The sequence below is a fragment of the Ranitomeya imitator genome, chromosome 4, assembly GCF_032444005.1.
Source record: "Ranitomeya imitator isolate aRanImi1 chromosome 4, aRanImi1.pri, whole genome shotgun sequence".
NCBI classification, from domain to species: domain Eukaryota; kingdom Metazoa; phylum Chordata; class Amphibia; order Anura; family Dendrobatidae; genus Ranitomeya; species Ranitomeya imitator.
This window is the reverse complement of record NC_091285.1, coordinates 452606192-452621552: the sequence shown is the minus strand read 5'-3', so window position 1 is coordinate 452621552 and position 15361 is coordinate 452606192. Positions and strand designations below refer to the sequence as shown.

Genomic DNA, 15361 nt, shown 5'->3' with positions numbered 1-15361 from the left:
ATTCTCTCAGGGGACTACATCATACTATATGAGGGGAGCTGCATTATGCCCTATGAGGACTGCCTTATGAGGGGATTTCATTATACTCTGAGGGGGCTACATTATATTCTGTAGAAGGGCTGCATTATACTATATAAGGGGGGCTGCATTATACCTTATGAGGGGTTTGCATTATATTTTGTGGGGCGCTGTATTATACCCTATGAGGGTGACTGCATTATATTCCATGATGGAGGCTACATTATATTCTATGAGGGGGCTACCCCAACCCCTGCTACATAATTAAGACGTATACCTTATACCCTGATATTAGCGTGTTTTACACACAATTGATTTTCTTGAATTTATTTCTATGTAGCTACATAGTGGGCCCCAAGAATGATTTTCTCTGGTGGGCCCAAGGTGCTCCAGTACGACGCTGTGTATGTGTATCTGTGTGTGTATGTACAGTATATGTATGTACAATGTATGTGTGATCCACCAGATCATGGATAACTTGCTGATTACTGGGGATTCGACAACTGGGCCCCCCAGCTCTATTAATTATCTATAGAGCTGCTGCGTTCAGCTATTTCCATCAGTTCTGTAGACAATGAATAGAGCAGATGCCAGATGATACAGATACCAGACATATAATGTAATATAATATATACATGGTTGGGCTCTGCTGGTTCCAGCAGTTATCACGTAACCACAAGGAGGCGCTCTGCACACTTGCTGTCTTATGCCAACTACAGTGTCAGTCACGTCTGCAGTGTTCTAGTCACTGACACAGAGGATACTAATTGTCACTTGACAGCAAGTCTGACTGTGCTGGAACTAGTAGAATTGAATGCTAACATATATATTTATATTTATTACACACACATATAGTATATATCTCCATCTAAGTGAAGAATATAAATAAATATGATTTTTAAAGGTGTGGGGAGGCCCAAATAGAACTTTTGCTATGGGGCCCTATGATTGCTATGTACGCCCCTGCTTGCAGGGCAGTGATAATGAGGACAATCTGTCTTGCTTCTCGAAGACCGAGGCTCCAGGGGTCCATTTGCCAGATTGCTCTTATCATAAGTGTGTAACATATAATCCCTTAAAAAATAAATTTTTTATGGAAGTTGGGTATAGATCTTGTAAAAATAACCTGCCAATTCCCTACACTTGCCTGCTATCCCTTCCTAGCAGTGGTGGTTGGCACCCTATTAGGTACGATTGTTTGGCGCCCACAACTCCGCGAGGGCTGTCCTTAACTAGCCCTTGTAAATATTGTTATGCTATAGGTTGGAATACAATAGGCAATAAAAAGAGATGAAGGGATAGTACTTATCAATTTACAAAGAACAGATTATTTAAAGTGTTTTGCACCCTGATATAATAAAGACAAAAATAATAGTCTCCCTGCAATAGTCAGGTTCAGACATATCCTGTTGAGACCATATAAATTAGATGTATGGTTTTTGACATTTAAATAGGACTTCAACAAAAAGTCAATATAATTGAGTTGGACTAATGGATCCTATAGAAACTATGGCGATTGAATAAAAATAATGGTCCCTTCATAGTTTAACAGGACTTGCAGGCAACATCAGAGGAGCCACACAGCTGATTAGACAGCATGGTTCAGATAAAAACAATTAACCACAATAGTTCACATAGAAACACATGGATACATAATTAGTGGTCATTGATAAACAATTGAAAATGCATAGCTGGGTATTATCCAAAAACTTAGCTTCCAGCCTCGACGCGTTTCCCCGTTCATGCGGTTCATCAGGAGGTGCAATATGGAACCAGCTATTCCATAGATGTGACGTGCCACGATGAAGAGGCAGACCTGTTCAGACCTATACAGGACTGATTTAAATACCCCAAGATGGAGTCAGAGGACCAATCAAAAACACACCCCTTTTTTTCAGGTGCATCGGGTGTTCACTTAGTAATATCACATATAATCCATTCCGCTGTACTAGTCCATTAACCGGAGCCTATCCCCGGACAGCACAGTTATATAGTATATGGATAGAAGGACAGATACCTGTTATGAATAGGTAATTCAGAACCACAATGGACCTTGAAGTTCAGAGCACACAAATGACCTGACAAAAACCACAAAACATAGGACGAGCTCTGAGACGTGGAAACTCTGCTGACCGCAATCCCTAAACCTATCAAACCACACTAGAGGTAGCCGTGGATTGCGCCTAACGCTCCCTATGCAACTCGGCACAGCCTGAGAAACTAGCTAGTCCTGAAGATAGAAAAATAAGCCTACCTTGCCTCAGAGAAATTCCCCAAAGGAAAAGGCGGCCCCCCACATATAATGACTGTGAGTTAAGATGAAAATACAAACACAGAGATGAAATAGATTTAGCAAAGTGAGGCCCGACTTACTGAATAGCCCGAGGATAGGAAAGATAGCTTTGCGGTCAAAACAAAAACCTACAAACAACCACGCAGAGGGGCAAAAAGACCCTCCGCACTGACTAACGGTACGGAGGTGCTCCCTCTGCGTCTCAGAGCTTCCAGCAAGCAAGCAAACCCAAAAAAGCAAGCTGGACAGAAAATAAGCAACAAAAGTAACACAAGCAGAACTTAGCTTATGCTGAGCAGACAGGCCACAGGAACGATCCAGGAGGAAGCAAGACCAATACTAGAACATTGACTGGAGGCCAGGATCAAAGCACTAGGTGGAGTTAAATAGAGCAGCATCTAACGACTTTACCTCATCACCTGAGGAAGGAAACTCAGAAGCCGCTGTACCACTCGTGACCACAGGAGGGAGCTTGATCACAGAATTCACAACAGATACCTAAGAATACGCCGAGCGTTCCAGCCTGGAACGCAAGCCATCTCCCGTGCTGCTAGGATAGACGTCATGAGACTTCCTGTTTCAGGGAGTTCACCCTGTGCTCTAGCGTACAACGCATATAATTTCACTCGAGCGCAGCAATGCGCATGCGCCACGTCATACTGTTGCTAAGCGTCTTTTAGAGATACATGGCGCGATGTCCCATAGCGCTCACATAAGAATTATAGATCTCGATTTTTTTGTGTGTTATTCAAAGCAAAACTCTTAGTGTGGGTGGGATAAAGCCCTTTAGGTTTGGATCCACCAATAGTACACCCCAATACTTTTTCATAATTTGGTATAACCTCTCTGATTGATTATCATAGGTACCAATGAACCTAACCAGATCCGAGGCCTCCCTTGGAGTAGTTTTTTCCCTTAGGAGCGCAGACCTTGCTCTCATCATAAGCAGCATATCGGACAGAGAGGAGGGCCAGGCACATTTCTTGCACATTGGCCCCAAGCGCTCAGTGTCCACCCCTGGTATGCGAGTATATGTACAGTGGCATGTAAACTGTGAACAGTTAATCCTAGAAAGCATGACATCTGAAATATACACTTTCATGTAACCCGGGCCTTTTAGGCCATTGTGAAAATCATATGGAGGAACTCAAGTAAATAAACTTTTACATGCTTATTTCAAAATTGCAAAGATATGAAAAATGTACAAACATTGCAATTATACTTGTTTGCAAAAAGTAAGCAGCCTGGGTTATTCACAGCTCATTGAAGATTAAATTATCTCTAAAAGACCTAAAGTTAAAGAGGACACATTTCTTTTGCATTTTAGGAGTGCGTGGGTATATATATATATATATATATATATATATATATATATATATATATATATATATATCGTTTACATTTACAAATTACAAAAAGGAAAATGAAAGATACAAAAATTTGGGCACCCTCATTTGAAAGTATCACAGTATGTAAATGCTTTTTGTAGCCAGGCAAAAACATTTCAGTTCTTGTTTGAGGGATTTTCACTCATCCTTCCTTGGAAAATTATTCCTTTTCTGTGAGATTCCTGGGTCAACTTGCATGCATTGCTATTCTAGTCCTCTTCCTCTCTGAAGAGACAATTTGCATATTTCCCAGAGGAGTATTGCGGCTCTAAGTCTCCTCACCTCGGCATGCTTAACATGTCACTCTCTGCAAGGAGAAATGATAATTCTTGGATCCCAGTCAGATGCCTTTCACACTGTCAAATTAGATCTCACACTTTGCACTGATGAAGGGCAAAGTCTTCTGAATACCTTGAGTGCGGTCTCTTGACCCTCCGGCATCTCCACTTTGGTGCTTAAGCCAGTCACTACTTTTGTAGTCTGATATAATATGATATATATATATATATATATATATAATATGCAGGAGTTCAGGAGGGAAGGCAGGTATGTACTTGTCTACTGCCCTGAAAAATGGAATTGCGAATCCTTCGCTGGAATGTCTTACCTTTACTGTGCTGTACTCTAAAGGTACCGTCACACTAGACGATATCGCTAGCGATCCGTGACGTTGCAGCGTCCTGGCTAGCGATATCGTCCAGTGTGACAGGCAGCAGCGATCAGGCCCCTGCTGTGATATCGCTGGTCGGGGCAGAAAGGCCAGAACTTTATTTTGTCGCTGGCTCTCCCGCTGACATCGCTGAATCGGCGTGTGTGACGCCGATTCAGCGACGTCTTCGCTGGTAACCAGGGTAAACATCGGGTTACTAAGCGCAGGGCCGCGCTTAGTAGCCCGATGTTTACCCTGGTTACCATCGTTAAAGTAAAAAAAACAACCACTACATACTTACCTTCCGCTGTCTGTCCTCGGCGCTCTGCTTCTCTGCTCTGGCTGTGAGCGCCGGGCAGCCGGAAAGCAGAGCACAGCGGTGACGTCACCGCTCTGCTTTCCGGCCGCTGTGCTCACAGTCAGTACAGAGAAGCAGAGCGCCGAGGACAGACAGCGGAAGGTAAGTATGTAGTGGTTGTTTTTTTAACTTTTACGATGGTAACCAGGGTAAACATCGGGTTACTAAGAGCGGCCCTGCGCTTAGTAAGCCGATGTTTACCCTGGTTACCGGCATCGTTGGTCGCTGGAGAGCTGTCTGTGTGACAGCTCTCCAGCGACCAAACAGCGACGCTGCAGCGATCCGGATCGTTGTCGGTATCGCTGCAGCGTCGCTTAGTTTGCCTGGATGACATTACTTTATTTTTGCATTTATGTTCAGTACCCCCACAGGGTCCTGAATAGAGAAGGGCTCTGGACTGAAGTACAAATTTTTGTGTGAGATTTGGGATAGATCCTCATGGCCCTGGAGGTATCCATTACCCCCTCTTAATTTTTAAATTGGGAAAAATAGTGTTTTTGTTTTTCCCCTGATGCCCCATGTACTGCAGGAGGTGTAAAAATTTGGGGCATATCCAAGATAGTTGCAGGGAGATGCCAACTTGCCGGAATTGCAATGGTTCTGTCTATATGGCAAAAGACTGTTATGTGTTATGCTTGTGGTGAGGAGGGCCATAAGTATCGAGACTGTAAGGTCAAGATAAGTCCTACATCTTACGCTGGGGACTCAGGTGGGGCAGCTGCACCCCCTGCTGCTGTTGTGGACATTCCACAGGTTACAGGCCCTGTCCTTATTGAAGAACTTGAAATCATGGATGCCCATGAGGAGGCCCTGCCCCAAATGGAGTCTCCTAGCCCTGAGGTGGCAGCTTTGCAACTTGCTGAAGTTGAATATGAGCTGGATGGTTCTCTTCGTAGTTCTCCCTGTGTATCTTGGATAGGTACTGAGGAGGAGTTGGCCAGTTGTAGAGATCAAGGTGAATTAGCTCTTGCAAGGCCGTCTGAGGACAAGGCGCCTGGAACTTCCTGTAAGAAGCCCAGAACAGATTGGGCAGACTCTGGTGAAGATTGTTTTAAGTCCGGTGAGTGAACATAGTTACCTTCAGAATGTTTTTTCTCCTGACACCAATGCTTTTTTTAGGCATTCTTGCAGATGTAAACAGTTTTGGTGTGTTGCAGTTCCAGATGGAAGACAAAAACGGCTGAATCAGAAGTGGCCTGTTTGTCATCATGTAAATAACACCATCATGTTATGTGTTGTGAATTCTGCTCCTGGGCTCCCTCCGGTGGTTGTAAGTGGCACTTTTGTGAGTTCTGCTCTTGGGCTCCCTCTTCTGGTTTCAAGTGGTATGGCTGCTCCTTGGAGTTAGCTGTATTCAGCTGCCTCCACTTATCGTCTCCTCTCTCGCCTATTTAAGCCTGGCTGTTCCTTCAGCTAGTGCCACTTGTAAATGGTTCCTGGTTGGATTCACATCTCTTTGGAGTTCCCTGTTATCCTGACCAGTTCAGCAAACCTAAGTTTTTGCTTACTTTTTCTGTCCATAGTTTGTGGACTTATCCATTCTGTGCTTTCTTTGTTTGTCCAGCATTATCAGTTTGAATTATTTTCTGTCTTGCTGGAAGCTCTGGGAAGCTGAGTGACCCTCCACACCTTTAGTCAGGTGTGGAGATTTTTTGTTTACTCTGCGTGGATTTTTGTAGTGTTTTATACTGACCGCACAGTGTTCCATCCTTTCCTATCTATCAAGCTAGACTGGCCTCCTGTGCTCATCCTGGTTTCATTCTGTGTATGTCTTTTTCCTCTCCACTCACAGTCATTATTTGTGGGGGGCTAATCTATCCTTTGGGGATTTTCTCTGAGGCAAGATAGTTTTCCTGCTTCTGTCTTCAGGGGTAGTTAGCTCTTAGGCTGTGACGAGATGCCTAGGGAGAGTTAGGAGCATTCCACGGCTGCTTCTAGTGTTGTGTTGAGCTTAGGGTCTGCGGTCAGTACAGTTACCACTTCCCTCAGAGCTCGTTCCATGTTGCTCCTAGACCACCGCATCATAACAGTACAAGTGGCCAAAAATGAATTAATTGCATCTCAAAAGAAGGAAAAGAAAGTTCTGAACCATTTTTTTTTCTGTGCTCTAGTTTGTCTTTTTTTTTTTCCTCTTGATATCTGGGTGGTTCAGGATATATGCTTTGGCATGGATGTTCAAGGTTTGTTTTCTCGTGTGGATCAACTTGCTGCAAGAGTACAGAGCATCCAGGACTATGTTGTCCAGACTCCGGCTTTAGAGCCTAGAATTCCTACTCCTGATTTGTTTTTTGGGGACAGATCCAAGTTTTTGAACTTTAAAAATAACTGCAGATTGTTTTTTGCTTTGAAACCCCGTTCTTCTGGTGATCCCATTCAACAGGTAAAAATCATCATATCCTTGCTACGGGGTGACCCTCAAGACTGGGCTTTTTCTCTTGATGCAGGGGATCCGGCATTATTGAATGTTGATGCATTTTTTCAAGCGCTCGGATTATTGTACGACGAACCTAATTCTGTGGATCATGCAGAAAAAACCCTGTTAGCCCTGTGTCAAGGTCAGGAAGAGGCAGAGTTATACTGCCAGAAATTTAGAAAATGGTCTGTGCTCACTAAATGGAATGAAGATGCTCTGGCTGCTATTTTCAGAAAGGGTCTTTCTGAAGCCCTTAAAGATGTTATGGTGGGCTTTCCTACGCCTGCCGGTTTGAGCGAATCTATGTCTCTAGCCATTCAGATCGATCTGCGTCTGCGCGAGCGCAAAGCTATGCACCATATGGCAGTATCCTCTGAGCAAAGTCCTGAACCTATGCAATGTGATAGGATTTTGACTAGAATAGAACGGCAGGAATTCAGACGTCAGAATAGGCTGTGTTTCTACTGTGGTGATTCTGCTCATGTTATCTCTGATTGCCCTAAGCGTACTAAGAGAGTCGCTAGGTCTGTTACCATTAGTACTATACAGCCTAAATTTCTCTTATCTGTAACCCTGATTTGCTCATTGTCGTCCTTTTCTGTCATGGCATTTGTGGATTCAGGCGCTGCCTTGAACTTAATGGACTTAGAATTCGCCAGGTGCTGTGGTTTTTCCTTACAGCCTTTGCAAAGCCCTATTCCTTTGAGGGGTATTGATGCTACACCCCTGGCCAAGAATAAACCTCAGTAATGGACACAGATGACTATGTACATGGCTCCAGCACATCAGGAAGATTGCCGTTTTCTGGTGTTGCATAATCTGCATGATGTTGTTGTACTGGGTTTCCCATGGTTACAGGAACATAATCCGGTGCTGGATTGGAAAACTATGTCGGTGACTAGTTGGGGTTGTCAAGGGGTACATAGTGACGTTCCTTTGATGTCAATTTCCTCTTCCCCCTCCCCTGAGGTTCCTGAGTTTTTGTCAGATTTCCTGGATGTATTTGATGAGCCCAAGTCCAGTTCCCTTCCTCCGCACAGGGACTGTGATTGTGCTATTAACTTGATTCCTGGTTGCAAGTTCCCTAAGGGCCGACTTTTCAATCTGTCTGTGCCGGAGCATGCCGCCATGCAGAGTTATGTTAAGGAGTCTTTGGAGAAGGGGCATATTCGGCCCTCTTCGTCACCTTTGGGAGCGGGTTTCTTTTTTGTTGCTAAGAAGGATGGCTCCTTGAGACCCTGTATTGATTATCGTCTTCTTAATAAAATCACGGTCAAATTCCAATACCCCTTGCCCTTGCTCACGGATTTGTTTGCTCAGATTAAGGGGGCTAGGTGGTTTACTAAGATTGACCTCCGAGGGGCATATAATCTGGTTCGTATTAAACAGGGTGACGAATGGAAAACTGCATTTAATAAGCCCGAAGGCCATTTTGAATATCTTGTGATGCCATTTGGGCTTTCTAATGCTCCATCTGTGTTCCAGTCTTTCATGCATAATATTTTCCGCAATTATCTTGATAAATTCATGGTCGTATATTTGGATGATATTTTGATTTTTTCCGATGATTGGGAGTCTCATGTGAAGCAGGTCAGGATGGTGTTCCAGATCCTTCGTGATAATGCTTTATTTGTGAAGGGGTCTAAGTGCCTATTCGGAGTTCAGAAGGTCTCTTTTTTTGGGTTTTATTTTTTCTCCCTCGTCTATAGAAATGGATCCTGTTAAGGTCCAAGCTATTCATGACTGGATCAAACCCACATCTGTGAAGGGCCTTCAAAAATTTTTGGGCTTTGCTAATTTCTATCGCCGTTTCATTGCCAACTTTTCCAGTGTGGTTAAGCCCCTTACTGATTTGACGAAGAAAGGCGCTGATGTAACGAATTGGCCCTCAGAGGCTGTTGAGGCCTTTCAGGAGCTTAAACGCCGATTTACTTCTGCCCCTGTGTTGCGTCAGCCGGATGTTTCTCTTCCTTTTCAGGTTGAGGACGATGCTTCTGAGATTGGGGCAGGGGCTGTTTTGTCCCAGAGGGAATCTGAAGGTTCTTTGATGAAACCGTGTGCTTTTTTTTCCAGAAAGTTTTTGCCTGCGGAACGCAATTATGATGTCGGCAATCGGGAGTTGTTGGCTATGAAGTGGGCGTTTGAGGAGTGGCGACATTGGCTTGAGGGTGCTAAACACCGCGTTGTGGTCCTGACCGATCATAAGAATCTGATTTACCTCGAGTCGGCCAAGCGGCTGAATCCTAGACAGGCTCGATGGTCCCTTTTTTTCTCCCGTTTTGATTTTGTGGTCTCGTATCTTTCGGGATCTTGGAATGTTAAGTCTGATGCCCTCTCTAGGAGTTTTTCGCCTGATTCTCCTGGAGTGCTTGATCCGGTTGGCATTCTTAAGGAGGGGGTGATTCTTTCTGCTATCTCCCCTGATGTGCGGCGGGTGCTTCAGGAATTTCAGGCTGATAGGCCTGACCGCTGTCCAGTGGGGAAGCTGTTCGTTCCTGATAGATGGACAAGTAAGGTTATTTCTGAGGTTCATTGTTCAGTGTTGGCTGGTCATCCTGGGATTTTTGGTACCAGAGATTTGGTTGCTAGGTCCTTTTGGTGGCCTTCCTTGTCGCGCGATGTGCGTGCTTTTGTGCAGTCCTGTGGGACTTGCGCCCGGGCCAAGCCTTGCTGTTCCCGCGCTAGTGGGTTGCTTTTGCCTTTGCCGATCCCTGAGAGGCCCTGGACGCATATTTCCATGGATTTTATTTCGGATCTTCCTGTTTCCCAGAAGATGTCTGTTATCTGGGTTGTTTGTGACCGGTTCTCTAAAATGGTCCATCTGGTACCTTTGCCTAAGTTGCCTTCCTCCTCGGATCTGGTTCCATTATTTTTTCAGCATGTGGTTCATTTGCATGGCATTCCGGAGAATATTGTGTCTGACAGAGGTTCTCAGTTTGTCTCTAGATTTTGGCGGGCCTTTTGTGCTAGGATGGGCATTGATTTGTCTTTTTCTTCGGCGTTTCATCCTCAGATTAATGGCCAAACTGAGCGAACTAATCAGACCTTGGAGACCTATTTGAGATGCTTTGTGTCTGCTGATCAGGATGATTGGGTGGCTTTCTTGCCGTTGGCCGAGTTTGCCCTTAATAATCGGGCTAGTTCGGCTACTTTGGTTTCATCTTTCTTTTGTAATTTTGGTTTTCATCCTCGTTTTTCTTCTGGGCAGGTTGAGCCTTCTGATTGTCCTGGTGTTGATTCTGTGGTGGACAGGCTGCAGCAGATTTGGACTCATGTGGTGGACAATTTGACGTTGTCTCAGGAAAGGGCTCAACGTTTTGCTAACCGCCGTCGGTGTGTTGGTCCCCGGCTTCGTGTGGGGGATTTGGTTTGGTTGTCTTCTCGTCATGTTCCTATGAAGGTTTCCTCCCCTAAGTTTAAGCCTCGGTTTATTGGTCCTTATAAAATTTCTGAAATTATTAATCCGGTGTCTTTTCGTTTGGCTCTTCCAGCCTCTTTTGCCATTCATAATGTTTTCCATAGATCTTTGTTACGGAGATATGTGGTGCCCGTTGTTCCCTCAGTTGACCCTCCTGCCCCGGTGTTGGTTGAGCGGGAGTTGGAATATGAGGTTGAGAAGATTTTGGATTCTTGTTTTTCGAGGCGGAGGCTTCAGTGTCTTGTCAAGTGGAAGGGGTATGGCCAGGAGGATAATTCTTGGGTTGTTGCCTCCGATGTCCATGCCACCGATTTGGTTCATGCTTTTCATTTGGCTCGTCCTGATCGGCCTGGGGGCTCTGGTGAGGGTTAGGTGACCCCTCCTCAAGGGGAGGTACTGTTGTGAATTCTGCTCCTGGGCTCCCTCCGGTGGTTGTAAGTGGCACTTTTGTGAGTTCTGCTCTTGTGCTCCCTCTTGTGGTTTCAAGTGGTATGGCTGCTCCTTGGAGTTAGCTGTATTCAGCTGCCTCCACTTATCGTCTCCTCTCTCGCCTATTTAAGCCTGGCTATTCCTTCAGCGAGTGCCACTTGTAAATGGTCCCTGGTTGGATTCACATCTCTTTGGCGTTCCCTGTTATCCTGACCAGTTCAGCACAGCTAAGTTTTTGCTTACTTTTTCTGTCCATAGTTTGTGGACTTATCCATTCTGTGCATTCTTTGTTTGTCCAGCATTATCAGTTTGAATTATTTTCTGTCTTGCTGAAAGCTCTGGGAAGCTGAGTGACCCTCCACACCTTTAGTCAGGTGTGGAGATTTTTTGTTTACTCTGCGTGGATTTTTGTAATGTTTTATACTGACCGCACAGTGTTCCATCCTGTCCTATCTATCAAGCTAGACTGGCCTCCTGTGCTCATCCTGGTTTCATTCTGTGTATGTCTTTTTCCTCTCCACTCACAGTCATTATTTGTGGGGGGCTAATCTATCCTTTGGGGATTTTCTCTGAGGCAAGATAGTTTTCCTGCTTCTGTCTTCAGGGGTAGTTAGCTCTTAGGCTGTGACGAGATGCCTAGGGAGAGTTAGGAGTATTCCACGGCTGCTTCTAGTGTTGTGTTGAGCTTAGGGTCTGCGGTCAGTACAGTTAACACTTCCCTCAGAGCTCGTTCCATGTTGCTCCTAGACCACCGCATGATAACAGTTATGGCTCTCCAAGCTGGTTGGGGCATTGTGTTCCTAAATGTCAGGTTAATTAGATACAAATCCAGGAGGGTAATTGTCCTAGATTATATCAAACAGTGAGTACTGAACAGAACGCAGCGACTCCACAATATAACGTCACATGGGTGGAGCGGAGACGAGAGCACTGCGCACAGACGCCGGACCCCTGAGCAAGGTGGCTCAGTGGATAGCACTGCAGCCTTGCAGCGCTGGAGTCCTGGGTTAAAACCCCACCAAGGACAACATCTGCAAAGGGTTTGTATGTTCTCTCTGTGTTTGCGTGGGTTTCCTCCGGGTACTCCGGTTTCCTCCCACACTCCAAAGACATACTGATAGGGAATTTAGATTGTGAGCCCCATCGGGGACAGCGATGATAATGTGTGCAAAACTGTAAAGCGCTGCGGAATATGTTAGCGCTGTATAAAAATAAAGATTATTAAGATTATTATTAAAACAGATGAATGTTCATATCTTTTGTCTTTGGGAATGTGGGATTGGGGACTCCCCAAGCTATAAGGATTGGCCTTACAGACAGCATGTATGGCCAGCTCATGTGTTAATAGGAATGATGGGGTAGTGATATTATTGGGTAACAGGGAGATTAGTTTAGATAGCTAAACGGTGTAGAGGTGGAATGTATAATTGCACATGCTAGCTATAGGGGATGGCAGGCTAGAATTATTAATATGGACTGTCCATTGGGAAAGGACAGGAAAAAGGAGCGGCTGGCTCTTTTGGAAAAATTAAGTTTGTTAACTTAATTTGTTTCTACAGTTTTAGTTGGAGACTTTAATTGCGTCACAGAAGGGAATTGTGACATAACTGGTAAAGTTATCCAATCTTATTTCTGATTTTTCCCTTCTAGATGCTGCTGCTCTGAAATTTGGCATCCCACCACCGCCAACATACCATGCTGATGGGGGTGGCATTGCATTCAGGATAGATAAAATGTTATTTTCCAAAAATATGTTGTGTATGAATTTTGAACAAAATGCTGTACCCTTTTCTGATCTTGAGTGTTTGAGAGGTGTGTTTAGAGCTTTTGATGGCCGTGTGTATGGGGCTGGGGTTTGGAAGCTGAATGGAAGATTGTTAGAAGATGAGGATGTGATAAATGAATTAAAAATAAACTATAAAGAGTGGAGAGTATGTAAGAGGGATTTTGCGTGTGTGCTGGAATGGTGGGACTGGGTTAAGATGTGTGAAAAAATTCTTCAAAACATGGGGCTATAAAAATGCTGCTATTTGTCGGAACAGATTTAATGATTTAAACAGGCGTTTAGACTGGTTAAAAAAGTGTGGTGAAAGTGGGATAGTTGTGTCTGATCTGCTGTTTGAGACAATGAGTGAATTAAAGCGTGTTATGGATGAAAAAGGGAAATAAATCTATTGCACCAAAATAGAACATCTTGAGAAAGATGAAAAGTGCACAAGGTTCTTTTTTAAGAAAATGAATGGGAGAAAGGTTGATATGACTAAAGTCCTGAATAGGAACGGTTAGAGTGCCTCAAGTGAGAATGTGATAAAGGAGGTGACTAGGTTCTACAGTAAGTTACGATATATGATAGAAAATGGATTGATTCTGGCCTTGTTTCAGAAGTGTTGAATGGGTTAGAGAGCAAGTTGGATAGTGGAGAATGTCATATATTGAATTTGAAATTATTGGCACCACCGTGAAGCACCGAGCGCCTGTGCTTTGTTTCAGCAGTCATTCTGTGATGACAAAGTCCCTTTAAGATTGATGGTGAAGTTTCTCCAATGTTTTCACATTTTAATATTAATTAAGGTCAAATATTGTCAGGTCTTACCTTTAGGAAGCAGTTGTATCTGCCTACTGCACATTCATTCTTAGAGTAGTTTAAAAAGAACACATTGCTTTCTGTTGCTCCATAGACTTCCGTTATTCTAATTTTACCGAAGCGATCATTGAACTCCTTCAAAACCTCAGGTCTCACACCATTGCCCAGAGCGAACCGCACACAGTGATCCTTGTCATTGTCTTTCTAGAAAAGCGAGAATGATGACATTATGATAATATAATGGATGTTCCTACCCAATATTTTACATTCACACAAATTCAAACAATTAAAACACAAGTGCAGATATTAAAAAAGATGACTATGCAAAATTTAGGAAATTAAAAGTGTTAGGATACATTCCTATGATAACTTTTTGATGTTTCATATTATCAAAAAAATGCATGTAACCCAAATGTGCAACATCGAAAACTCACCAAAAGCTGGGAATGTAACCTTACAGAAACAGCTTTTAACATACTTAGCCAGGCTTTACCCACCTTACGAGTGTTACATAGATATCGAAGTATCTCCCCAATATATTGGAATACTGTTACATTGTATTTTCTGCAATCATCCCAGAACTGACTGGCTGAAAATTTTTTTCTTATGGCACATGTAGCTCCTATGTAAAAAAAAAAAAAAAAAAAATGGGATCAATGCTCTTTTATATAGATAGACAATTATTGTACTGTACTAGCTGAAGAGCCCGGCGTTGCCTGGGCATAGTAAATATCTGTGGTTAGTTATAGCACATCACTTCTCTTATTTTCCCATCACGCCTCTCATTTTCCCAATCACATCTTTAATTTTCCCCCTCACATCTCTCATTTTCTCCCTCACACCTCTCATTTTCTCCCTCACTCCTCTCATTCCCCCCCTAACACTTGTCATTTCGACCTCACATCTGTCATTTTCCGATCACTACACTATTTTCCCTCACTCCTCTCATTTTGCACTCACACCTTTTCATTTTCACCTCACACCTCTCATTTTCACCTCAGTATATACATGTTTGTCATCTCCTTTATATATAGTATACACCTGTATGTCATCTCCTGTATATAGTATATACCTGTATGTCATCTCCCCTGTATATAGTATATACCTGCTGTGTGCCATCTCCCCTGTATATAGTATATACCTGTATGTCATCTCCTCCTATATATAGTATATACCTGTATGTCATCTCCTCTTATATATAGTATATACCTGTATGTCATCTCCTTCTATATATAGTATATACCTGTATGTCATCTCCTCCTGTATATAGTATATACCTGTGTGTCATCTCCCCTGTATATAGTATATGTCTGTGTGTCATCTCCTCCTGTATATAGTATATACCTGTATGTCATCTCCTGTATATAGTATATACCTGTATGTCATCTCCCCTGTATATAGTATATACCTGCTGTGTGTCATCTCCCCTGTATATAGTATATACCTGTATGTCATCTCCTCCTATATATAGTATATACCTGTATGTCATCTCCTCCTATATATAGTATATACCTGTATGTCATCTCCTCCTATATATAGTATATACCTGTATGTCATCTCCTTCTATATATAGTATATACCTGTATGTCATCTCCTCCTGTATATAGTATATACCTGTGTGTCATCTCCCCTGTATATAGTATATATCTGTGTGTCATCTCCTCCTGTATATAGTATATACCTGTATGTCATCTTCTATATATAGCATATACTTGTATGTCATCTCCTCCTGTATATAGTATATACCTGTAGGTAATCTGCTCCTGTATATAGTATATACCTGTGTGTCATCTCCTCCTGTATATAGTATA

General features: G+C 43.3%; 1 protein-coding gene across 2 annotated transcripts in view; it reads right to left on the bottom strand.

The window, feature by feature from the left end:
- The window catches only part of LOC138676453 (long-chain fatty acid transport protein 2-like), a 180308-nt gene that overhangs the window by 68569 nt on the left and 96378 nt on the right, over positions 1 to 15361 (bottom strand). For both annotated transcript variants that reach the window (XM_069765761.1, XM_069765762.1), the window contains exons 5-6: positions 14048 to 14172; positions 13560 to 13754 (exon numbers count right to left, since the gene is read on the bottom strand). In XM_069765761.1, the coding sequence (XP_069621862.1) occupies positions 13560 to 13754; positions 14048 to 14172 (320 nt within the window). The remainder of the gene's footprint in view (positions 1 to 13559; positions 13755 to 14047; positions 14173 to 15361) is intronic.